The sequence below is a fragment of the Aythya fuligula genome, chromosome 1 (genome assembly GCF_009819795.1).
Source record: "Aythya fuligula isolate bAytFul2 chromosome 1, bAytFul2.pri, whole genome shotgun sequence".
In the NCBI taxonomy this organism is placed as follows: Eukaryota; Metazoa; Chordata; class Aves; order Anseriformes; family Anatidae; genus Aythya; species Aythya fuligula.
In genome coordinates, this window is record NC_045559.1 from 47,306,689 (window position 1) to 47,333,952 (window position 27,264).

A 27,264-nucleotide genomic window follows, 5' to 3' on the forward strand; every position below is an offset into this window, starting at 1 on the left:
TGTCCACCTAAATATTGCACAAAGGTCTGGTAGCTCCCACAGCAAAATATTTGGAGGCATGTGACAGATGCAATACTGAGGGAGTGTAGAAAGGTTTTGTTGCCATGTCAGGCTTTTATGAAAGACCAGGCGTTGGCCAGTGTCAGATAATGATCAGCCAAGGCTCGAAGTGGAGCAGCAAGCTGTGGGTGTTCCCATGGCCCAGCCAGGCAGACCTCCCAGCACTCCCACCCCCTGCTTCCTTGCAGGAGACCCCAGCAAGGCCCTGTTCCTTCACCCCAACCTGTTCTTCGTGCTTCTCTTGGATCCTCCCTTAAGCCTTTGCCAAAAAATAAAACGTAAGAGCCAAATACTTTTCTTCCTGTAGTTCTGTTTTTCTCAAAGCTTTCATTAGCTGACAAGTTTTCTCGCTCTTCATAGTGTTTCTATGGCAGAAACATATTTCATAATTCCCTTTTTTGCATAAGGAAACCATTACAATACACTGAGCAGTCTCTGAGGGGCATGCATTAAGCAAGATGTCTTATGAAGGCAGGAACAATTGGCTCCCGATCCTTCATGAGTGAAAGGATGAATCTGGGTAGGGCAAGCAGATGGGAGTCATATAATTTCCCTCCTACTTGAAACTTGGACAACTGCTAAGTTAGAATTGAACACTTCCTAGATCAAGTATGATCAGTTTTCTCTAGATCTGCCAGAATCTGAATACCTCATTTAAAAGTAAATCAGTATTTGTTGATATTATCAGCCTAGCATCTGAATTACTTTGAAAGTTTGGTTGTGTTTCTTTCCATTTTAAGTAGTTCAGAGCTGTGGATTGCAGCGTATAGATTGACTTTTTACTGCGGCCATGTAGTTGCCTTTGACAGGATATGGTACTTTCTGGTGAAGCGGACACTGGACCATGGAATGGAATCTCAAAGGGAATGTTTTCTCGTGCAGTCAGACATTTGGAGTTAATTTTAGATGAGTGAAGTAGATGAAAAACTACCACGAGTTGGGTGGGTCGAGGGTGCCATCTCGTGGTTGACTAACTAAATTTAGATTTAAAACCAAACAATTCCTATTTGAACATTTGAGGTGGGTTATAACACCTTTTTTATTGAGAAATGTTGATCATAATCAGATTTGCTGTATTGGGTTACTTTTTTCTCAGCTCCTGTAGATGAGTTAAGGCTCAAGAAAATACCTGTAATCTTCAAACTTTCTTGTGTCAGCTTAAAGGTAAATGATTGCGAGTACATACTTGTCTTTCACCTGGTTGTTTTGTTCTAGAACAATATGTGCAACATATGATTTGCCTTTGGAAGAAGCTCAGTGCTCCTGTAGGCTTCTCTTCCCTAAGCAAGACATCATTATATACTTTCAGTGTGGAAATGCTATTTTCCCTCATGCGATTACTCGGACAAATTAAAGTTAGGTATCATAAAACCAGAGAAGTAGAAGACCTGTGTGGCATAGGTGTGTCTGAAAAGCAGATTGCTAGGAAAATGGTGGTTTTTGACTGGTTTCTGGTGCGGTTTATTTCTTTAACAAAAATATCTGTTATTTTTTCTTTTTACAGATTATTTAAAGAATCTTTTAGAAGAGTCTGCAGACTATAGGGATACTCAAGGTAAATGTCTCTTTAGATTAAAGAAATAACAGGTCATGTAAATATCTTAAAGTTTCTAAGTTTTAAATGCATGCGAAATGCTAAACTGATAAGTAGATATGCATTCTGTTTAGTTCTAAGTGTCTTGGCAGAGATACTGAAAGATTTAAAACTTTTGTTTCAAAAACGTTTGGAGCTTACAGTGATAAGTGGTATCAGCTCAAAGAAAGAGATAAGAGTGAAGTTTCCCAAGCAGCTTAAGCAGGTATTTTGGGCAGTGCTGGAGGAGATAGTCCTTGTATCCCTCGGCCTTTTATGACAGGCAGTCCAGTCCCCCAGCTGCTCTCCCCAGCCCTCTGAGCCTTTCTGTCCCCTCTGCTTTTGTGCCAGGACAAGTGCTTGGTGAAAAAGATCAATGAGTTCCACTGGCTTATGTTTAACTTGAGGGCTTCTCCAATTTGACTTGTGACAAGTTGCACAAACACTTTTGCTTGCGTATGCAGGGAAAGATGATAGAAGGAAATGAGAAGGAATAGTTGGAGACGGAGAAGAATAGGTCTACATGTTTCATGCTACTTTGGGGTTAAGCTGCTCTAATTTGATTGTGTCAATACAGTACACATTCATACTGTTTTCTTTCTTCCTTGTGTGTTCCTTGACAGTACTAAAAATGCTCCCACTCGGTGTTTCCATTTCATTTATGTGAGCCCCTATCATTTATTTAGTTCTCTTTGGTGACATTTGTGCAAACCCTTTGTCTTCAGGAGGGTTACACAGATCTAGCTGGTTGGACAGCACTAAATGAGTGCCTTCGATGCACTGAGTCAGATTTACTTTCTTACAGCTATGTCCTGACACAGTGCCATAAAACTAATGAATAATGATCCTTCTTATGACATTTAGACATATGTGTTTATTAGGTTGCAATGAAACTATAAGCTGAAAATGTTTTAAGAGATGACTTTTTCACAGACATAGAAGTTTGTTTTGCACATCGTGGCTGTGAACAAGCTAATGCTTGCACTGCACGATAAACAACTAACCACTTGAAAAGTGAGCAACTTAAAAGAAATATGTTTACATCACATTTTCTTGTGAATTCTCCAGCTTTTGTTTTTTATAGTGGTACTTTCCATAGAATTTTTCTCTCTCTGCATATATTGAAGGTAAAAGCAGAAACTTAGTTGTAACAATGACAAAGCTAATTTTATGCATTTGACGTGTTTGGTAGTCAATCTTCGAAACCGAGTAAGAAAATCTAATCTTTACTCACCAAAATCTTTCTTGTGATAATTAAGTTCCTTCTGACTTTGCTTTGTTGTTTAATTCAAAAAAAAAAAAAAAAAAAAAAAAAAAAAAAAAAAAGACAAAGGTTTGGTTATGATTAGCATTCTTGGAAAAAACAACACAATTCTTCCTGATGACCTTCATTTTAATACATCGCTCCAGCTAAGTGATATAAAAAGTGGAATGTTCTTCCCTTCCAAAAAGCAGTTTTGTTTATGGACTTCTTGACCCTATAGATTATTTTGTTTTGTTGTTTAGATTTGTTTAGAATCTTGGCTCTATTAGTAGCCCTGAGATCTTGTAACTTTCCCTTGAGTAACCAGCAAATTTCCTGTAACATTCTTCAGTCTTTTTGAAGTCGATGAGTACAATTTTAGGTTTTAATAGATATAATAGCTGATAGATGAAGGAAAGTATAACAACAGCAACAACAAAATCAGGTACTCATTCCTATCTTGTGAATTTAGTTAAATTTCCCTTAACTTTATTTTCTTTCAAGCTGATGGGAACTGGAGACTGTTTTGGCTGGAGCAGCTCCAGCATTTCCTAATAGGAGACCACCAGCTATTTTTCAGCAGACTCAGTTAACATCATGACATCTATATCTAAACTTAATTTTTGATCAAATGCTTGATAATGTGTTGTGGCTTTTTAACTATTTGACTCCTGTACTTGCATTGTCTTATTTCATAAAAATCTTGAACAAAATTAACTAGATTGACTTAGGAGGAGATTTTTATTCACACTTTGGTTTATTTTTTATATGGCTTCATGACCTGAACCCTTCAGTTCAGAAATCTGTATCTTTTAAACTACTTTCTTTCTGAATATGAACTCAACAGTAAGGGAAGTATGAATAGTCTAAAGTACTAATAGTGTAGAGATATTAAAAACAAAAAACACACAAGGCTTTGGTTTTAACTGGTTTGGTAGGCTTCTCTGAGTACTTTAAAGTAAATGTGCTTCCTTTATTTGGGGTGTTTGACTGCACTTGAATTACTCAGAAGGTGATAAATGCTGTAGAAATTATATTTTATCAGAGCAGTTGTGCTTGCTTTCAATTAATTGAGTCTTTTTTTCCCCTACATAAACAAATTACAGGTTTTGGATAAGATCCTTAGATGGGTTTTATGCAATATACAGAGTTGCTGTTCAGTAGCTTACTCAATCCTTTTTTATAACCCCTTTTTGCAGTTGCACTTGTATTATTGTAATACATTGTAATATGTATTTCAGTTGAGTTGCTAGTTATTAAATATCAATACTTAATAAAAATCCCTCTTGTCTTTCATAACTCTTTTATTTCTCTTTTGCTTCTGGTATTAAAAGTTTGAAGTTTAGAAATTTGAACTTTATCCTGTTACCTTGAAGTGCAACAAAACTAAAGGCAGATGAAATAAATCACAATTTTTCTGGGTAGCTTCTTATGACTGGCACTGGAGGCAGCTGTGTAAAACGGAAAAAGCTTAATTAACTTCTGTATAGTCTCAGTTAAAATGTTGTTTATGCTTCTGCTGTAAGCAGAGACACTGAAATTAAAATGATCCTTTGTGTGAGGAACTTAAAATTTGATTTTGCTTGTAGACTGTTTGGATGAGCTATAGGAAATGTTTGACACTGTGACTGTTAGCTGGAGAGGTAACTTGCTAGGGCACACCTGTTAAACCATGATTGAAAGCCTCTGGGATGTATGGGAAGCGTTCTTGAATTCAGTGACTGCTCAATCAGATCCTTGAATATTCTCACAGTGTGGAAAGGGAATATTGTACCTTTCCATAATACCACTTCTAACTGATCTGTATAACAAAAACATTATTTCTTCATCCTTCAGATGCTCTAGCTGTTGTCATAGAAGTTGCAAACCATGCCAATGACATCATGAAGCAGGGAGTAAGTATTTTGACTTGGGAAGCTGTCTGATCAAAGCTTTTTCTATTATTTAAAAAGAGAGAAGGAGAGAGAGAAATAACACCACATGGATTCAAGGGCAATTTCTTATCTCTTTGCCTTCCTTTTCTCCCTGCAGGATAACTTTCAGAAACTCATGCAGATTCAGTACAGTTTAAATGGACACCATGAGATTGTACAGCCAGGAAGGGTAAGTCCTCCAGATGACATTAAAATGATTGTATAAAAGTGCAACGTGGATGATATGCAAGCAAAGTACAGAAGTTGACACATATTGAGGAGAAAAATGGTCCATCACTTAATTATTTGGTGTTGACAGTGAAATGAATACTGCCTCCCCATATGTATAATTTTGTTTATTTTGGGGGGAAAAATTATCTGATGAAAACTTGTGATTTTTAGAATATGATTTTCTGCCAAATCTTGCAGGCATTTTTTCCCCTCAAGCTTAATGTTTTATTTGTTATGATTTCAAGCACAGTATGGAGAACAAATGCAGCTAATTGGTCTTTCTAGCTTTTAGAGAGAGGTAAAGATGAAGAGCCTTTTTCAGGAAGGGAACCATGAATCCCAAAAGTCCTGCAGCAGTTCAGGTGTAAAAATTTAAAATAATAATAATAATAAAAAAATGCATCAGCTGATTTGGACAGCTTGTGCCTTGAAAACATAGGTCTTGAATTGCTTGTTTTAATTTGCTAGGTATTTTTGAAAGAGGGAACGCTGATGAAGCTGTCTCGGAAGGTCATGCAGCCACGAATGTTTTTTCTGGTAAGAAGGTGTACATACTGCTCTGTGCCTAGTGACGGTGTAATTTTAAGTGGTTGAAAGGTAGTACCACAAATATAACTAACTAGTAACTTCAGATAGGGGAAAAAATGACCATTTGTTGCTGTTACACTTCGTCAGTCTAGTTTAGGGAGATTATCTGTTGCATATACAATAACGTTTTAATAGAAAACAAGTTTCTTAATAAAAAGCACTGTTTTGACCAATGCTTGTTTAAAATTTGAGCAGGTTGTGAGAAGGCGTTATCTGAGGTATTGGGAAAACTACAGCAACTACTCCATCCCAGTTAGTTACACCAGATTGTAAAACCTACGTTTCAGCTGCTCATACTGCACCCTTCCCTCCTTCCTCTTCTCCTTTGCTTGTATCCCAAGTGGAGCATAGCACTGAGCTGGAAATTAAGTGCTAGCTTCTTTTCCTGTTCCTGCTGCTGCTTTGTTTTGAAACCTTTTTGCCACTTCAACCTTTTGCTTCTTTCCTCTATTTAGACAGTAAAGCAACTGTTGCTGTATGTAACTTGTGGCATTATTGGCCCACGGTCTTGCCTGAAATCTGGCTTTTGGTTACTGTAGTACAAATATTTTCCTAGGCAGTCTCAAAGTACGTATTCTAAGCTTGGAAGTGTCTTTCTTATGCTCTGGAGATTACTTTGTAGCACACAGAGCACTGATATATTAAGTAGTGATTTTCGTAGATCATGTTATGAAGATGTAGTAAGGTTCATGAAACCGTTGATTATTTTGCAAAGAACCTCTTAGCAAAATCTCACGAGACAGTTCAGTCTTCAGGTCTGTGTTTATGTTCAATAAATGAAGTCTGGATCCACGCATTGAACAACACAGGAAATAAAACATCTTAATAGCTGTTCAGTAAGTGTATCAAATAAAGCCAAGTCTGGTAGAACAGCAAATAAACAGTAGATACAGATTTGAACTGGTTTCATTGATATGGATAAGTTTGTCCATATAATCATAATAAATTGCTAATTTTAATTCTGCCATCTCCTAGTTTCTGGAATGTTTTGCTTTGTTGGAAGGGTTAATTCTAATATACTTTTAAAGTAGTTTGTTATACAATATAGTTGTGTACACGAGAAACATTTCTGTCCTTTCTGAGAGGCTGTTCTTTGACATCCGTGCACTGTTTACTCATTGCCAAATGTATATTTACACAAGGAAGGATATAAATAGACACCTATTGTTATCTAAATTAATAACATGAAAATGTTTCTTGGGTTCTAAGTGGAATAATAGGATGTAGAAGATGTCCTTCTGGACAGTTGATCTTAGTGCCGTATGAATTTTATATTTTCTGTAAAATGCCATCTGAAATTATCAGTCTCTAAACAGTCTTTAGTCACTAAAAAGTATTGCTTCTGCATTACAGTTCAATGATGCCCTGTTGTATACTACTCCAGTTCAGTCAGGGATGTATAAACTCAACAACATGCTGTCACTGGCTGGAATGAAGGTAAGTCGCTTGCTAAAATAAGTATTTCTCTAAATGTATTTAAACTGAGGTCTTAAGTTTTCGAAAGGTAGCTGTGTTTATTGTTGGAAAGTGGTGCTAAAAATGCTTTTGTTACAGAGCAGTCCTGCAGGCGTAAAGTTTCTTGCATAATATTGTCTGTGGGATTACTGTCTGTGTTTTACTAAACAACTCTGTCACAGCGTCATCTTACATGCCTTTCATCTGGCCTGCTCAGAAGTAGTCTTGCCTACTTCTGGTTTTGTATTAAACTGCTTAGCTTTTGCCTTGCAAATGCTTTTTCTTGTCCACGCCCAGAGATTAGGTATCTCTGTCTGATAATTTTCATCTGGTCAATCAAATCTCCATGGGTTATAGAGATCTGTTAACTGCAAGGGAAGATACGGCTTTTGTTTCTGAGCCTTTGTGAAAAGCACCAGAATTAAACCCCGAACCCCTCTGGGTAGTGACAAGCAGTATGCATGCCATGTATTGACATGGTCCCTGACATGACAGTTGCTGGGAGAAACAAAGCATCGCCTCGGGAATCAAGTATCTCATGTATTTCATCTCTGGTCCTGTCAGGGAAGAGCACCAAATCCAGCTAGAGCACAGATCTGGCACCCAGGCCTGAGCTTTCACAGGCGGGGCTGCAGCCTCTCTTCTGCCAGCAGATGTCTTGGGGTGGCTCAGAACCACTCAACTTCCAAAATCCTCTGTGTTTGAAATGTGGTAGCTCAAAAGGATCACCAGGGCAGTCTAGCCCATGGAGATATGGAGCAGATGCCCATTGTGGAGCACACCAGTGGCCTACATTTTTGTGCTGCAGTGCGCTTTTTTGCACAGTTGTTGAAGATTACAAGGCATGCTGAAGCACAGTGGGAAGTGTCTGGTAGCTCTTGAGCTTCGTTCCCCTGTATACCTCCAGTGTTCCTATGGTGCTAAAGTGAAGTAAAATGGTGGGCTCTGTGTAATTGTACTGCAGCTGAGCACTACAGACTGGTGTATGTTCTCCTCACTGTGAGATCTTCTCTCTAATTTACCCCTTCTACAGTAAAAATCTAAGAGACCTTGCAATAAATAAAAATAAAGCAGCATAAACATACTGTGTCAGTTTGAATATAAATTTTTCTTTCTCAAATGAAGGTTAAAAAGCCAACCCAGGAAGCTTATCAGAACGAACTGAACATAGAAAGTGTAGAGAGATCCTTCATTCTTTCAGCAAGGTGAGTCTCGCAAATTAATGATCTTAAAAGTATGTGATTTCAAACAGATCTCCTAAGCTTTTTATTTAAGATCTTCATAGCTTGTTTTGCACTTACATAATGAAAAGTGACTTCTGGCTAGAATTACTACAGAAGAGTAGAGACACTGACATGTGGATTTCTGGAAATAAAGTAGGATTTGTTCCAATTTGCTTTTGTTCATATTTAAAATTTGATTTGGAATATTTAGTCTTTTTTTAATGGGCTGGCAGAAAGGAAGCCTGCTTGTATATAATCAGTTTCACAGATACCACGTGAATTTGTAGTCCGTAATACAGTTCACTCTGACCTGTAAGGAAGACTCCATGTTGTAAAGAGAGAGATAGAATCACAAAATCTATAGTAAATGTGGCTGGTATTTGAGCAATTTGGGCTTAAGGCTGCAGCTGATAGGGGTTTTGCTGTCCTCAGGAGAGTTAACTGTTAATCAGATTGAACAAAACTGTTGATTTTTCTTCCTCTTTAGCTTAGCTACACCTTTAAAAACTTCAAGTAAATTGAAATATTATCCTCTTACTGCCTTTCTTTGAGAGGAACAAGAATTAAAATTAAGTTGCACTTCAATTTATTTTAGACTTTTCTCTATTTGTTTTTTCCCCCCGGAGTTACTGATATTCTCTGTCAGTGCATTAGCAGGACAGGATATGAGGCATAACAATACATTTTGACATTATTTTTAACTGATATAAATTGGAAGGAGTCATTGTGGTCAGTCATCTAGCTAAAATAACAGTGCAATTGAGATAAGAAATGGATCTCAGTGAAGTGCAGAATGGAACATGAAACTATAGAAATGTCAGGAGTTACAGAAATGGTGTTTCTCTTTACCAGAACAATAAATTCTCCATGTAACATGCACTAAAATGGAGCTGTTCTGGTCTGCCTTCACTAAGCTGCCTCTAACAAAGACCTAGTTTTGTGGATTGTTGTTTTTACTGCATTTGAATTGGAGTTTGATATGGTCTGTCACTTGTGACAGTGCTGATATCAATGAATAAAGACATGTTTTCTCTTTTATTCAGCAAAGCTGAGCAAGGGCAGACTGCTGCTTTCTGTGTGACCTTGTAAATACTGACATTAGGATGTCTGCTCAGAGATAGCAGTATCATTAGCTAAGGGGTAGACCAAGGTTAACCTTGTCAGAGTAGCCAGAGGAAGCAGCTCAATTGTGTCTGAGCAGTAGTTATTTATAACAGGCTGGAAAGGAGTATTTATGTATTTTCAAAAACAAAAATGCTTCTTATGATTCTTTTGCACATTGGGAATAAGATACATTTCATAGTTTAGGGTATGGTTCTATACTGCTATCTCGTGAGCTGGTCTCTGCTGCTTAGGTGCCTTTGTGACTGGGTGTTGCAAAAATACATAAAGATATTTGTGGAATTGTAGTAGCTTGTGTGTTTTTATCTCCTCATGACTTGAAACAACATTTCTACTTCAGAGTTATTAAAAAAGTAATGTAAAAAGATTAATTGGAACTTGTGAAAAGATTATCATCTTGAAATACAACCTACATATTGTCTACAAAACAGGATAACCTCTTCTTTCTGAGGAGCTGATTAATTGTTAGATTAAAAGTAACTCCTACAAAATACATGCTGGTGAATGGGGCAAAACCCATAACGTTCCTATCACTGTGAGTGTCATTTGTGACATGCTTTTGTCTTGTCCTTGAAATTACTGGAATTACCCTCACGTTACCAACTAAAGCTGCTCTGACTTACTCTTTCTTTTTTAGTGTTTTTAACCTTGCATCTTTGGAGAACATTCATCTCTGTTATTTTTATACTTACTGGAAACGGTGTGTGCAAGAGCCCAAAGTTACACAACCGTGACAGAGAGAGGTTGCATTTGCTTGGGGTGAAAGAGAAGTTGGGGGATCCGGGTGTAGATGAGGATTTTTATCTGAAAGCAAAACCTGGGTTTGCTGTGGTACAGAAGGGAAACAAGTGAAAAAATACTAGCAGTAGGTTTTTGCATATGTTTATGACGCTGTTCCTATGGATAAATAGTGCAGATGTAGAGAATCGGTATCTTGTTAATACAGACTGCATCTTCCCTTTGATACCTCATCCTAACAGCTTCTTGGCTCCTATGCAGTAAAAATCTGTTACAAAACCATAGACGAGATTTTGAAATGTTTCTGGGGGCAGACTTGGGGGAGAGGAGCAATTATGCTGGTGAAAAATTGCTAGTAATAACATGTAAGCCAGTTAAATCAGAAACATAGATTAATGCCTAAACAACAGTCTTTCTTGCTTCAGGTTTGGTTTTGCTGGCTGTGCTGGCTGCATTAGCATTCTGCTTTATCTAGTCTGGGTTGAGGCTTCAATTTTCTTGGGTTGTCCGTAGGGATGTGGATTGTTTTGCATGGTACAATGCGGTATTGTACTGGAAACCTCTTAATTATAAAAACAAGTTAGTGCATCTGCATGATAAAGCACTGTGCAGAAGTAAAGCTGGGGTCCTGAAAACAACAGTCATGCCAGCCTGACGTGGTCTGAGGCCAGCTGGCCTGTCTCCTGCAATAAGGCTAGCTAACAGCCACCCCAGGCAGAGAGCTGTATTCCCCTCTTAACATAAGGATAGCTCATGCAAGACTAGCTCAGCTGTGAGAAGTGCCCTGGGGCTCCGAGCCTGCAAACAACAGGGCCTGTCCTCCTCTGAGCCCTCCTGGGACCACCTAACAGCTTGGCTGCATTGAGCAGCTGCGACTGTGCTCCTCGCACGCACGGCTGCCAGAAACAGACATCGCTGGGGCTCTCTGCAGTCCAATTGAGATTTCTGCTGGTTTATTAGCTAAAATCTTAAACATAACTAGGTAAGCAAAGCTAAGAGAACTCTGTGATTTTAGTGAACAAAGCCACTTTTGGAAGGATGCAACAGCCACAGGATCTGCAGCAAGGGAAGTGGCAGAGCTGTGCAGCTGGGGGAGGGCTGGCAGGGACAGCAGAGGAAACGCTGCCTTTTTTTGCTGGAAACCTTTACATCAGTTTGGTTGCTGATGGAGACACCTTTTGCTCTCAAGCACTGGAGTGTTATAAACAACCCTAAAGGCTCACACCAGCAGACCTACCAAGTGCAAGCTCCCTAATAAAATGTTAAGGCCTAAGCCATGTAGCTCACTGTGTGAGCAGCCCCATCTGTAACAATCCCCACATGACTGGGGGATGCTTAATCTCCAACACCGAACCAACTCTAATTATTTAATAATAGTTTTAAGAACTTAATTAAATGCAACCAGATTTTGAAAAAGCCAAAGGAGTTGATTGGAATTAAGAATGTTATGTAGCTGATGCAGGCCAGTCCTTCCTACCGGATGAGGAAACAAGGGTAAATAAACTGAACAAAATGTTCCACTCAGAGTGTGAGATACTAGGACAGACAATAATACATTGCTTTGCCCTTGCTTGTATCTTATTTCCTTTCCTTTTGTTCTGATTTTATTGCTGTGTGTACTAGATCGTGTTTTCCTTTGTGCCTCACGGGCTTCTCCTGTGTTTGCCACATCAGATTTGTCCACTCTGATTCTATTCAGTACCCAATTTCATCCAGTTCAAAACCTCAGCTCAGAATATTTTCCTTAATGGTTCAGAAATGATCAAAGCTTCCAATTTCACCTACAGTAGCCATTAAATAATAGCTAGTGGGTGTTGCACACCTCAATCATTGCTTTCCTCTTTTTTCTAACTGTCTTTTTTAGATATGCATCATGTTAAACTTCTTGGTTTAAAGAAGAATAGTAATTTATGTGAAACTATTAAAGAAGTGGGGAATAGAAAATATCATTGGTAACAACTTCTGGTTTAGATTTCAGCAGTCCTTTCTAAGCTGGCGCTGCATCTTAAACGAGCAGTCTAGCAATTCCTCAGCCACAAACTGCTCCTTCCTCCCTCCAGGCCCTCTCTCCTTTGTGCTGGCACAAGCAATTGTTTAGCTGTGAGATGAGCCCAGTCGGCAAATTGATCCTGAGAAGGGCTGGTCAATTCCTTGCTTCAGTACGAATTTGTTTCCAGGTCCAGTTCACTGCACAGAGCCCACTCTGTGGCCACATGTGTGTTCGGGCACAGGGCAGAAAATAAAACCTAGGGGCTGAAAGGTAACCCGCGCTTTGCTGCAGCAAAATGGGTTTGTATTATATGCAAGTGGTCTGCCCACAGCCTCAGGAAGTACTTCAGGGTAAAGGGATACAGGAAGCTGATCGGACAGAGAACCGTTTCTCTCTTTGGGCTAGCTAATCCAATGGAAAATTTTGGAAAAGAAAATAATATATATTTTTGGAAACAGCATAATTATTAGACTTCATAGGAACAAACTGTCGGGACTATGAAGCTGGGTAATAAACTGCATTTTTTAGGGAAGAATGTTGGAGTTTTACAGGACTAGGTATAACATACTGCATCAGGGAGGAATGCTTGCTGAAATTTCGGATTCCCTCTTATGAGGAAGGCCCCGTGCCTGTGTTCTTGGGAGTACCATTTACACGAGTGGTAGTCAAGCTGTTCATGGGTCTGTGGTGGAGGAGGAGGTGGAAATAACAACGTCAAACCTTGAAACAATCATATGCTATTTTGGGAGGAGGAAAAGGAAAGAAGGAATCCATGTTATGACAACAGATACAGAAAATATCTGTAAAAATATCTTTTTTAATATTAACACAAGTAACTGACACCATGCAGTGTATATAATTTATAAAGGGTAATACGAGTTTCAACAGGAACCAGAGACAGTCTATAAAACTGAGAAACTGCAAGAGTTAAATCAATGTGTAATAAAGCTGATAGAATCTGAATCAACACTCACTTCTTAGCTTTAAATGCTAATAATGTATTGATTTTTTTTTAATTATATTTTTTTGCCCCAACAGTTCTGCCACAGAAAGAGATGAATGGTTAGAAGCTATCTCCAGGTCAATTGAAGAATATACAAAAAAGAGAATCACATTCAATCCTAGCAAAAGTCTTGAAGAGGTATATCACAGTGTTATTATTGTTTTGTTTCCTTTTTAAATATAAAATTTCCCAGCAGATGTCTAGAGATGCAAGAGGCATTTCATGATGAATAGCAAAACAGAATAGTAATTGATAAGAGAACAGGTGATGATAGAATAGAATGATGTTTCATAACATTATCTACTTCAGAAATTTAAAATGACTTCCAAAAAATCCAAACCATTTTTTTCAATTCTTTCTGTAACCCTGAGAACAGAAAGATGATATGAGAACATTTTAAAGATAGCAGCTATCTATATAAATAGGTTGGTAAAGCTTGGTAGTCACACAGTTTTTTTTGAACTAATTAAGTACAGCTCTGTCATTAGGCTTGCATTATAGTGGTCACTGGTGAAATAGTAGATGACATTTAAGACCATGACATTTTATCAGAGAGGGCTTTCCAGTGTTATTAGAGTTAACATATAATCACTGATAAGTGTTTACCTTATTTTTAATCTCTGAATATAATGGTACTCTGCCTGTGTTCTCTTAGGCAGATCCAGAGAAGCAGGAAGAAGATAGCCCACTAGGATCAAAAGCTCCTATCTGGATTCCTGATACTAGAGCCACTATGTGCATGATCTGTACAAGTGAATTCACGTTGACGTGGAGAAGGCATCACTGCAGGGCATGTGGAAAGGTTGGGCAATTTTGTAATTAGCTTTTCTGTTAGTCATTCCAGTTCTTTGTATGACAAATACAGCCTGGTTGCACCATGGCTACTGTTTGAGGGAACACTGTACTATGAAACAATTGTATGGATCAAAAGCAGCATGCTTTTTAGAGTAGTTACGAGATACCAGTTAACCTGGTACGTGTTACTTACTTTGCATTTGGGGATATTATTTGTGTTTGTCTCCTGCTTCTGCAGTTTTGTAGTACAAACCAAGAATGTTAGTGGAAATGTTAAAAATATCTTCCTCACTATTTTTTTTAAGATAATTAACTTTTTTTTTTTTTAAAGTTTGTACCAAACATTTTAAATTTATCTTTTATGAAATGCAGGCATATCTAATGATCTTTTGTTTTCTTGTGTTAACAAAATGGGAATACAGAATTCAACGTAGTTCAGCTATCTGTTTTGCAGAAAAGTTTTCAAAACAGTAAGGACTACTTTTAGTTATTCCTTTAAAAGCTTCTGAATGTAATAGTTAAGTAACACAGTATGCTTAGTCCACTCTTCATGGATTATTAACAATGATTTATGACTTGTGTAATTGAGTGTTTTTTCCTAAATTTTCATAGTTTAGAGGAGGAAAGAACAGCATGTTGAACATAAGAACAAGCCAAGGCATTAAACCATTTTCAGCGTAAAATAGTGGTTCTAAAATAGAGGTTCTGTTATGGGCTTAACTACTGAAGCAAATATCTTAGAGCATTTACAGGTGATTTACAGGTGCATATCATGTACAGTAATGGGCTGTAATGCATTTATTTGTTTCCAGATTGTCTGTCAAGCTTGCTCATCAAATAAACATGGTTTAGATTATATGAAAAACCAGCCAGCAAGAGTATGTGATCATTGCTTCAGAGAGCTACAAAAACAAGGTAAAGAAAATCTGCACAAACTGTCTCATTTCTATGCCCCATTTTAACACAATATGAGTGTGCCTCATCTTTACTGCTGGATTTGAGTGCCTAGTTCTTCTAGGGCCTGAAAGGCTGTAGCCATCTGAGGTTAGAGGTTACAGCACCTCCCAGTGAGGTGGGTGCCCAGTCCCATCTCTCTTTTGAGATAAATTGTTGTATTCAAAGACCTGAGTATAGGTTACACAAATAAGGCATGAACATGGAGTGAAGCAGTTCGCTGCCCACCCCTCTGGCAGAAGCGCCAGGTCAACGCAAGCTTTCAATGGTGTCTGAGGAAATCAGTGATGCCCTAGTGAAAGGCACAAGCCATGGCTTCTCGCATGCTGGTAGTGTCCGTTGTTATGGGGAAGTGGGAAGCAGCATCTCCAATCCTCGGAGTGGGTGTGGGAGCCTGTGAAGATGGATGGGGCAGGTGGATTGCTTGGGCTGCATGCAGGTCTTTGCATTGGGCACTAGGGGCTGCTGTGCTGCAGGCAATTACAGGTCCTTCTCTCTGGGAAAATTGCTGCTGAGCAGGTGCGGTACAGCTGGCAACCCAATCACGTTTCTGTTCTGCTTGTTAAGAGCCTCGTCATGTTCAGGGACAACTCAAGAAGGGGGTTAATGAAGCTTAGGGCAGCCCTTCTCCTTCCAGGTTGGACTGGAAAATAGTAGTGTGTGTCCATAGAAAGAGGGGTTTTAAAAGAATGAAGTGTTGCAGAAGTCTTCCAAGAGAAGTGAAGGAACTGCCAGCTGCAGTGGAGAAAAGCATAGCACACGTTCTGGAGATGGGAATGAGCTAGAACCATGTGCCTGTGAGGTAGCATAATGCTGGAAGAGAAGCTCTACAGCATCCATGCCATCCATACTGGGGAAAGAAAAAGATTTAAAAAAAGGCAGAAGATACCAGATATAGAGAATTGGAAGACAAAGTGTTGAGGAACAGAGGTAAAATACAGACTTAGCTGCAAAGGACTTCCCTTAAAAACTTGGTGTGTTTTTTAAGACTTGAAGTTTTACTCTGCATGGGGGCAAAGGCATATCAACGTCAACAAAACAGACTTTGGAAACAAGCAAGACCAATCTGTTTAGTTTTATTTATTTATTTTTCCTTCCTGATGTGGGTTTGGGGATTCTAACTCATGGTGTTGATAATACTGAAAAGTTAATTCAACACTGAATTTAATGTGATTAGGTGTTACATTTGACACCCTGTAATCAGAATACAATATCAGCTGATTTTTAGCAAATAGTCCAAGAATCATTGCTTCTGTATATCCATCTGTTATATGGAAGCAATATGTTCATCCTATGCATTTCAGATAACCAATGCACTCCTAAAAGCGGATCTCCAGTCAACCATAAATCTCCATCAAGTGCCTTGTCTACAGTATTACAAAGTATTCCCTCTGGAAGAAAGCAGAAAAAAATTCCTGCAGCTCTCAAAGAAGTAAGTGCTTTATTGATCAAAAGTCATTATCAATGTTAACAACAGAAAATAATTCCATATATTAACTGTCTTTAGAATCCAAAGTCAAAAGTCACTTTTAACAGTGATTTGGGCCACAATTTTACATCGACAGAATCCTCAGCTATGGAGCAATAAACTACATATACACATATGGAGCGTATAAACTGCATAAGACTGTGATTTAGATAGTCTGGAATTGTAATTTCTTTCTTGCTTCCCCGTGTTTCAAAGAAGTGTGATTTATCTCTGCACCAAGAGTAATTTAGAAGACTCCCACACCAACTCATCTGTCAGCTTACAATTAGAAAATATAGAGCTAAACTGCCAGCCTACATTGGAGGTCTTGGGAATGGGAGGAAGTAATTTGCTTTCTTATATAGGAACGTGTGTTTTGCAGATGTGTATGGGTCTCAGTGTTTCAGCCCTCTCATCCTGTTGCATCCAATTTAAGTTCCAATTCTTAGTGACTGCAGAAAGTTCTCTTCCAGGCAGAGAGATGGTGGCCAATGAAATTGTTTTTCTTTCAGCCATCTGAATTAATTACCAGTATTAACTTGAGATGAGGATAGAATTTGTCTTCGACAGGACAGGGTTCTGAAGGTCTGTTTTTAAAAAATCTGTACTGGAAAAACCTGGACAAATGTATACATCCTCTTGGGGTTTCTTTTCATTTCAGGTTTCAGCAAATACAGAAGACTCTACAATGAGTGGCTACTTACACAGATCTAAGGGCAGTAAGAAACCATGGAAACACCTATGGTTTGTTATAAAAAACAAGGTGCTATACACATACGCTGCTAGTGAGGTAAGAGTTGACCTCTTAGAAATCAAATATCCAGTGATAATACTGTATTTGTAACAATCGCTTATTTTTATCACCTAGAAACAGGCTATAAAGTTAGATCACTTATTAGTAATCAATCTGATTGCAGTATAGTAGTTTGAAGAGGCCCAGTGAGCTTGGTGCCATAATACACTGATAAATCTGTGGTTTCTGATTCAAGACTTAGCTTTGAGTACCTCTGCACTGCACACCATTGCACAGTTATAGGTATGTTCTGAGTCAGTTGAATACATGGGGATGTGTTCAGATGCAGCACACTGGAAGAATGGCAAAGCCAACATTATAAAACAACATTATAAAAGCATCTAGAAATACCTTGTTTTGTAGTTCCGTAAGGTATTTTGAATGCATGGAAAATGAGCAAACTAAATCTATTGACTTCTCCTCAGACTGTCTCCTCCAGCCTGGAGTTATTTAATAAACAGTGCTGCAGCAGAAAATAAGAAACGCATCTTACCTAATGGCATTTGCTTATTTATTTAGAATGTTCAGTTCTACTGCAGTACGGAATAATGGAATAATTCAACCAATATATATAAACTCTGTCCATCCCAGCTTGTGCTGAGTATGCTGTAGTTTTATCAAGTAGGGCTGGAAAATCTTTTAAAATATATATATTTTTTATTTTTTATTAGAAGTTATAGCTTGATGTTACTCTTGAAAGCTGTAATATACAAACCCTGTGTTTAAAGGTATTGTCATCCCTCACTTAAATGGTAAGGCCCAACTTATTCTGACCACAGAAGGAATTACTCTTCACCCCCACTCCAGCCCTACTCAGTATTTTTTTCTGATTTGAGGGGGCATTTGTGTTCAGAGTTGCTATTGGGTTGCAGTGCTCCAGTGCCAACCTTTATTTTAGCACTTCTGAACTACGTCCAGAGCCTGTGATGTTACTCCCACCAGGATATCGGCAATAGTAAATAACCAAGTAGTTCTAAGAATATCGTAATTATGTGCAAAGTAATCCCTTTTGCACAGATTTGAAAAAACAAAACAAAACAAATAAACAACAACAACAACAAACATTTTAAAGCATTGTCTCTCTTCTGACAGTCAAAGGAAACCTCAGCAGCAACTGTGAAGACAGGCATATTAGGCCATGGCAGTCACCTTAAATTGTCTTTTGCTTGGCTTCCCCTGAGACACCAGCCTTCCAGAGTAGCTTTAATTTGCAGCTAACCATTACAAAATCAGCTCTTTCCAATTTTCTTTAAACTGAGAAATATCCGTCCTTCTTTTTCATTCATTCCAGCAAGGTGGTTATTTGGAGAGTCTCAGGGGCAGGTGTGGTGGCTGGTCCAACATAGTCTTAGCCAGGAAATCCCACTTAAGCCACTTGCAATGATGCCAAGTGATACAACAATTAGCGTTCAAAAGAGCACTTTATGAGGCATAAGGACATAGATAGGAAGATAGATTGCCTTACTTGACTGTTTTCCAACTTCAAGGAATGCTGTTTTCATAGGATACTACCATTTTAGTGTTAAGGCCATTACCAAAGTCTTCACCTGATGTATCAGTGTCTGTGCACATTCTTTGATTATTTTATGTATACATTACACATAGAGTAAGGTCCTGCAGAAACCTTGCAAGACCTTGCCTAATTGCAAAAGAATATTTTGGAAATTGCACAGGATGAAAATATTTCTTTTCCCCAAAATGCTACACACTGTCTTTATTAATCAAAATATAAGCGCATTGAAGAAGGAAGTAATTGAGATGAATGAGAAAGGCAAAAGGCTGCATTTTAGCCATGTTTTTAAATTAAATGAAGAGAAGCTAAAAGGCATAAGTTCTGTTCTCACTCTTTTCCTAGCCAATCACTTTTGAACACTGAGCAACTTCTTTTTTTCCATCCATTTAACTTTCAGCATCATAAAGCAAAATGAGTTTAGCCATCAAAACCATCTGGAGTGAGACTACAGTACTTGAGACCATAAGCTACATCCATTGCTCCTCCTTCTAGCATACTTAATGCAGCTAAGAGCATCTCATGTCCCTCTTAAGACATGAAAACTTACTAAGGTTGTTGGTGGAGTGAGTATTAGGCTAGATGGACTTCTGGTTTGTGGCCAGATGGTGCCTGATTTTATGATATATGAGGTCCTTTCTGAGCAGAATGATGAGATTATACAGTGACAGACAAGGTAGATGCTATAAGGAGGGGAAAAAAAAAAAAAAAAAAAAAGAGCAACAGCAGTATTGAAGTCTGTGTGGTTTTGTTATTTTCCTGCATGGACTATTTAAAAAAAAAAAAAAAAAAAAAAAAAAAAAACAGTAATTTGTGCATGAGTATTTGTAACAACTTGTTTGCTGTATAATGTGTTGCAATGGTAGGGTGCGTGAATGTTGTCTAAATGTATTGTTTAATATATCTTACCAGCTCTAATTTTGTCTTGTTCAATTTTTTTCCTCCCTAAAATAGGATGTGGCAGCACTAGAGAGCCAGCCTTTACTGGGATTCACAGTCAGTGAAGTCAGAGATGAAAACTCAGAGTCTAGAGTGTTCCATTTATTGCACAAAAACACTTTATTTTACATATTCAAAGCAGATGATCCCCATTCAGCTCAAAAGTAAGAAATTATTTGAATTAATTCCTCTTACTTTTTCCAGGAAAAAATGTTTTAGAAATCATAAATGTTAATATTCATGGATTAAGTATATGTACAGTAGGTGCATATTATATAAGCAGATTTTTTTTTTTTTTTTTAAATAAAGTGTTTAAACACAGGTCCTGCTTTCATTAGCACTTCTGAAAAGGCAATCAAAATGGAGTGGAATTGGGTAAAACATTGTGTTTTGGTTTTGTTTTTCTTTAAATTAAGATGCAGGCTTCTTAGACCCGGGAAAGTCTAAGATAAAATACAAAGTCCTTCTTTTTCATAGCCTATTCCATGATCTCTTTACCTGGTCTGCTCAAGTGAAAAGTGAATGCTTTACCTTTGTAGAAATCTGCAAAATGTGTTCAAAAAGCTGACTGGTCTGTCCCTGTTTTTATTTTATTTCCAGCTCTAAATTTTGATTATTTTTAGTGAATATATGGAACTAAAATAAGTGAAACCTGAAAATTAAGGTACAGAAGTGTGAACCGTGTTTGCAGATGTGCGTGAGCATCTAGGCGTGCTTAATATGCTTGGATGAAAAGTCTGCATTCGGAGAACATTCATACAAGCTGCTTTAAGTTCTGCTGCTGTGTCTGAATTTGGACTCATATTTATCAGTTTATATACTGTGTTTATTTTATATAAAGTAACCTTGAAATGTGCTCATTAATTAGTAAAAATAAAACAAACCAAAAACCCCACGCTATTTGCTATATGAATCATGGAGTAAACTAAAAAATGAGCATGCAAGCAATACATTTGTCTTGCCTACATACCTAGTGTATCTGATGGATTTCAATGCAATTTTCTCAAGTGACTTTTACATTAATAAAATAGATTTCGTTGGCCAACTAGTCCATTATTACTACTTATGCATTCAAATTGCTGTAGGTATAGTTTTGTGCAAATAGGGATGTTCTAAAAAAAACAAACCCCAAAGTACCTATGACAACTGGAAATTTTGAACAGTGGAGAACATACTTAATGATACTTCTCTACACACGGTCTTCATTAGATTGTTGGGGGAGCGTTTTGTCTTGCAGATGCATGCAAATAGTTCATTTTCCATTAAGGCAGTATTTTCTTCTTTCCGCTGCATCCTCGTTTGTACTATACAAAACAAAACTATTCTTTATGTTTTTTTCTTATTCTTTTTTTTTTTAATTAAAAATTTTTTTAATTAAAAAAAAAATCCTTTTTTTAATTAAATTTTTATTTTTTATTTTTTTATTAAAAAAAAAATCCTAAGGCCTCCAATAGCTTTGTTTTCCAAATCAGACAATGGCTTTTGCAATCAGAAGGGAAAATTGCAATTGAACGTGGTCTGTTTTACAAGGTCTTTTTTACTGATTTTACATTAGGTACCTTAGATTGCAAGCATTCTCCAAGTATTTAATGGACTTAGTAGATTTATGCTAAACTTGCAAAATAAATGCTGTTTTGATAGCATTAAAAGAAAAAACAACACTCTGTTGGCCTGTTTTCATTAGGGGATACTGTTTTTTTTTTTTTTCTTTTAGGGCCAAAGAAATATCTGATGCACTTTTTTTAAGTGCAGCAATAAATTTTAATGGATATTTATTTTTGCTGAGCTTTGAAATTTTTTAGTCCTGTACTATGTTCAGTGCTGAAACTGTTTATGAATTTGTTGTACTTTTAGTCCATAGAGCCTTTTAGTTATGTTTAATGAATGTATGACAGTGGAAAACATAGTGAGCCCTAAAAAGTAACGGATGGCGATTTGAGCTATCAGCATTTGCTCTATCATCAGTATGTGGGCCCCTTAACTTCACATGCGCACAATTCAGCCCTCACTCAAAAGACAGAATTAAAATTATTAAGTTTTTTTACTGTATTTGTCAGTGTAGTATCAGAGTGCTTCAGAATCATTGATTTTTGCAACATTTTTGCATCCAAAACACTGATTGTTTGCAGATTTTGCAGAAGGTGAGGATGTTTATCACCCTTGTAATCAAGTAGGAGCAGCCAGCATATCCTTAAAATAGATACAAGTAGAAGTGTCTGAATGTTAACTCTGAAGTTCCAGGTTGAGGCGCCTGGCATCAGCAGTCTGGGACTTCCCTCCCTTACACTGGTATTTTCACAGATACAATGTGCAGGGTACCTGTTAATATGTGGTTTAGTAGTAGTACATATTGTGTGTGTGAATGTGGGGAAAGTTTCTTAGAAACTCTGTCATCGCGCCTCCACTCAGCCCATGTTCCCTGCAACTTCCTCCCTCAGCCCCAGTAGTCCTTCAGGATTGTCCTTGTACCAGGGGCAAAAGCAGCAGGCCTGGGCTATGCAGACAGCTACCTCAGCTCTTGTAGTGCCCTGATGCATCCTAGATCATGTTTGCAGTGATACTACAGAAGGGCATATTGCCATTTTTAAAAAAAGGTATATGTTATGAAAGCCATGTTATTAAAGTTGATGTAACCTTGGCTTTTCCTGCTTTTTGAACACTTTATTCCCCAGCTTCATTTGTTCTTTATGCATGTAACTTCATTATGGGAAAAAAAAAGTCACCTGGCCTTGTACTGACACTTGACGTTTTTAGCAAGCTCTGTAGTAGGTTTGAACTCGTTGGATAGATTTCTGGCATTTGCACTAACAGAACAACTGGTAATGGAAGCAGGATGTTACTTGCTGTGTGAATCTGTAGGGGATGGGCAGTGTGACTTGTGGTTTTACCAGTATCTTCATAACACTGTTTAATTTTCCAACAGGTGGATAGAAGCTTTTCAAGAAGGCACAATATTGTAGCAGCGTCAGCAAGTCTGAACCAAAATGTCCAGGGATGATGGTAAAACAGAGTACAGCAACTGTTGCAAGAAAATGAATCCTGCCATGTCAATCTACAAAAAAAATGTATATTTGTCAGCATTAGGGTTTGATGCATTTTTAGTGTAAGGTAGTATTTTTAAAAAGACTTGTGTGTATTTCTATGTTGATACAAAATGTGTTATTTATTAAATTTCAATGTTTACTTTAATGGTCAAAATTGTTTGTGAGGTCTGCATCGAGGTCCAAACTTCCCTTGTTTTCAGAATGATAGGTCTGTGAGTCAACATACTCCTAAAGTTTGTACTTTTTTTTTTTTTTTTAAACAACAATTCATTTATTGCAATTGTGTAGTTCCTCATGATTTGTATATAGGTCTTGAGTTGCTGATACTCAGCTTGCAGTTTAACAAAAACAGATCAGAATAGGAATTTCAAAGATTTTGGATATTTGTTGGCTATGTAAACTCCTTTATGAGAAGTTGCATGATAAAATGCTGCTCCTTTTCTTGAACGGTAGTTGAAATCTTGCATACCAATTAAAACAGTACAATAAATTCTGTATCACAGAAGCAATTACCTAGTACAGCTCAATTATGAAAGAAGAGAAAATGGACAAATATTTTAAAACAGACTTAGCAATTACAGAGAGAAAGCAGTAGAGCTTTTACAGTACTACAGATGCCAAAGAGACTAAATGAGCTACTTTCAAACAATTTCAGGGTATATTTTATTGTATGTTTCCATTCGTAATTTAAAGCAGAGTAAAAATACATTTTTGGCGTACAGGAGAAAGATTAAATACATTATTTGTTTCAAAATTGTGTTGAATGAGTTCTGTATGCCATATGAAAGACTGTGTAAACTATTGTTCTAAGAACACTAAACAAATATATATGGACCCCATCTCCCCAAAACTTAAACTATTGTATATTTAAATAATATGCTTGAACTGGAATTGCCGTACCCAGAAAACACAGTTGTTTTTTTTTTGTTTTTTTTTTTTTAGTGCAGGTGGCAATGAAATTGTATACCATTCTTTGAAATACCTTTTGTTTACACTATGTTTTGTTCTGTTTGACACTTTACAACACAGTTCAGTTTTAGGTGTTTTGTTTTTTATTCTTTAAGAAAATTGTCAGTATACCTCATTAGGAAATACTTGCTGATGATTCTGGTGCATTTATTCTATTTAAGTTTTGGAAAAATGTTATCACTGTAATAGCATAAATGGAACTAGAACTATGAAAAACACATGAAAGCAAGCCATTTTTATGTCAAAAGCGATGCACATGTAGCCAGTTGATTTTACTGTATGCAACGTTTTTTGGTAGTCCTCTTAATCAAACTAGTTGTGGAAATGGGATTAAAAGCAACTAACTTTGAAATTAATATTTTAAATGCTAATAACTATATTAAGGCCTCACAAAGGAAAGGAAATGATGATAGAATAGTAGCCATCACGTAAAGACCATGAATGAAAATGCAAGCCAAAATTTCTGTATGCCCTCAAATACCTCAAGGTCTAAATACTAACATAGACAGCTCTGAAGAGACTTGATTTTCCTGAGCTGCTGTTAGGTTAGTAGTGGGCTTTGGAGCCTAATGCTTAACATTGAGTATTCAAGTATAATTTCATTGACTTTGAGCATTTTAGTAAAGAACCTTTGTGAATCAGGGACTTCAGGCTGTAGATCCGGCTCTTCTGAGGAATGCTAGAGATTTGACCAGGCAGTGTTTGAAATTCAGTAGGAGTTGGATCAAAGCCTTTATTCGCTCTTTCTTTTTAATGCAAACATGATAAATAAATATTCTTCTGTTATATATAAAGGGCTTTTACTTAGTTTTTCAAAACCAGCTGCTGACTGAAGCCAAGTAAGCTATTAATCTGTCTCTTCAGGGTGATTTCTGACATGGTTTTTACTGTATCCGAAATAAATCTGATACTAGTGTAACATAGATGTGCTGTAGCTGTTCCAGTTGATGTTATCAAGGAGAAGAGCTTAATATTTTTATACAGACTGCATACCAGCTAAGATGGGAAGCCATGAACTGGCAGATAAATAAGAAATTTGAGTAGGAGCAAGTTTCATTTAGTTTTAATTTATGGTCTGATATTGATCTCTGCTGCAACACTGAAACAGAGCAATAAAAGTCAAAGCACAGGCTGTGTAAGGTGCCCAAGTTCTGCCTCCTGTGTGGCGACAAACTACCTCTTGATGATTAGGTGCAGAGCAAGAAAATAGCGTAGAAGTCAGAGGACTTCTTCCAGAAGCAGAGATCAATCCACAGATCGTCTATGACAGGCATGGATTTGAACAGAGCCTTAAAAAACAATAGAGCACATATTGCTGTCTGTGTGTGAAACAAATTAGTCTTTATGAGCATGTTTGAATATTTCTTTTTCCCTTTCTCCAGCACCAGTGCTTTGTATCATATGGAGAGCCCCAAACACAGTTTCTTTCATAACATTTTCAGATGGTTGCTTTTTGAAGTGTTACTTTATTTCTCCACCTTGCCTTCCATTTTGATTCTTTACCATCAGAAGTAAAGTCGCTTCTTGATTTGACCCCTACATCAGAAAAATCACTAAACAAGACCAGTAGTTATTAAACACCTGGCTACCTCTTATATGCATCTATCGTTTTTAATTTAAGATTGCTTAATAGAGTATGAGACAAACATTAGCATTGAAGATTAGTTCTAGCATCTTTATTCTAGGGTAACTGAAAGGTCTAGGATCCTGAATTGCCTTTAAGAAATCTTTGACTTAAAAACCTTCTTTTATCCCCAATGGACTTGAAACAAAGGGATAGCTGAGCAGCTTTGGAATACATCTTAATAAATATTTTTTTCTTTTTTAAAGTTGATTGCCAAATTATGTGTATTCCATCATAATGTTGTTGTGGTTTAACTGAAACCAGGACAAATGTAAGGAGATGTTTGGAAAGACACATTCAATGCATGTTTGCCATAACTGCTGTCCCCTGTATTTTACCATCTAAATATGCTTTTATTTGGAGCAGTCACAAACTGTACTGTCTAAATGAAAGAATGGAATCTTTATTTTGTAAATGAAAACAACTTAAAGTTGTTGTAAATATTCCTGTGGATATGTATCATTTTTGTACAAATAAATTCACATTAGTTGAGTCTGTGTTTGTTTTTGAAATATTTTCAGGCTTTGTGTGTTGTGTAATTCATTCACTGCTTTCCAGGCAGAAGAATTTGCTGCCATTATCCTGCACATCTGTCTTACTTGGAAGTCCGTGCTATGCTTTGCCCTTACAAACAAAAAAAGTACAAAAAGGTGTAAGCTGTGCACACAGACTGACAGAGCTTGCTGCTGGATCTGACCAGCTGACACAGCAGTTTTAAACACTCCTGCTCACATCAGCCAAGACACTACTCACACTTACTACAAAGACAATGTTTGCCATGAAAATTATTTCCACCTTCCTGCCCTGCTATCTTTCCTTAGCTACCTCTTGCTGTGTAGTTCTTGGCTTACTGTTCCTTCTTCCCTAGCCCCTCAAACTAAAAGCCTCTGAATTCGTGATGTTTGTTTTCTCTCGAGCCCAGCTTGCAGGCAAACTGCAACAAAAATTTGTTCCTGCACAGTCCCACCTTGCAGGACACCAAGTAGTGGGGCCTTATCTCCTGAAGCCACCCCCAGCCCTGGGGAATGACAGTCCTGAGCTTCATCAGCCCACGGCTGAGCGAGGCTCCCTCTGCCCCATGTGCTACAATGCAGTGTGATTTACAGGGATGTGAGCAGAACCCGCAGCTGCAGCAACAGCTGATGAGGATACTTCAATCCAAAGAGAAAGTACTTCATTAATGCAATTGTCTTGAATGTTTATTGGTGGAGCTAAGTCGGTTCTGGACCACAAGATGCTGAATACGAGGGCTGTTCTCCTGTCTTATGTTGAAAATTGCTCAGAAATCATGTAGTCTCTTACTTTTGTGAGGACATAGGATTTGTACTTGTCTCCCCCTCTATAGTCACAACTATGTGAATTTTTCTTGGTGCTGTGGTCATGTTTATTTTTTGCAAAAGAAAGTAATCCCATCATCCTGCTCTTCTTACTGTTTACTGCATCTGATACTCAAGCTTTGTTCTGAATTTGTTGAAATTAATTCTTCAGCACATAATAATGTGCTGAAGAATTAATTTAATTCTGTTAATGTTAATAGACGTACTGCTGGCAAAGAAAGGATCCTAAGAAACAAGCATCCTAAAGAACTAGATTTGCATCTATAGATGAAGGGTGTTGCATTAATAAATCCTTTCACAAAATCCAATTCTGCTGTATCTATTAAAGTATGCCTGAATCACGCAGTTTCTGTTGGCACAAGGATTTCAGCAGGGCCTGTAAGGGAGAGATTTTTCTGTCAGGTTAGTTATGCTGCCTCCTTGTACATCTCTGACGGATGTTTGAAAGCAGTTCTTTTGGTAACTTGCAGTAACAGCATAAAGGATTTTGTTTCTATATATTTTTGATAGAGATGTCTCGTAATCCTGGCTGACGCAGCTGCATGGGCATGCCTTTCTAATACAGACCAAGTATGAATTGGGTCACTTGCTAAAAAAAAATCAAAACATTTTTCACTGGTTAGTGACATTTCTGCTCTATTGCGGGTATTAAAATGCCTGTATGAAATGAGCTTTAGTGCAAGCTCCTTGGT

At 37.5% G+C, this 27,264-nt stretch overlaps 1 protein-coding gene across 1 annotated transcript in view; it reads left to right on the forward strand.

Moving 5' to 3' along the window:
* FGD6 (FYVE, RhoGEF and PH domain containing 6) overlaps positions 1-22,851 on the forward strand; it is a 60,996-nt gene extending 38,145 nt beyond the window's left edge. The window contains exons 8-20 of the mRNA XM_032207684.1: positions 1,565-1,615; positions 4,713-4,771; positions 4,908-4,979; positions 5,489-5,557; positions 6,962-7,045; positions 8,189-8,268; positions 13,175-13,277; positions 13,795-13,941; positions 14,747-14,849; positions 16,193-16,320; positions 17,018-17,146; positions 19,614-19,762; positions 22,522-22,851. Of these exons, the coding sequence (XP_032063575.1) occupies positions 1,565-1,615; positions 4,713-4,771; positions 4,908-4,979; positions 5,489-5,557; positions 6,962-7,045; positions 8,189-8,268; positions 13,175-13,277; positions 13,795-13,941; positions 14,747-14,849; positions 16,193-16,320; positions 17,018-17,146; positions 19,614-19,762; positions 22,522-22,558 (1,211 nt within the window). The 3' untranslated portion in view covers positions 22,559-22,851. The remainder of the gene's footprint in view (positions 1-1,564; positions 1,616-4,712; positions 4,772-4,907; positions 4,980-5,488; positions 5,558-6,961; positions 7,046-8,188; positions 8,269-13,174; positions 13,278-13,794; positions 13,942-14,746; positions 14,850-16,192; positions 16,321-17,017; positions 17,147-19,613; positions 19,763-22,521) is intronic.
* The last annotated feature ends 4,413 nt before the right edge of the window (positions 22,852-27,264 follow it).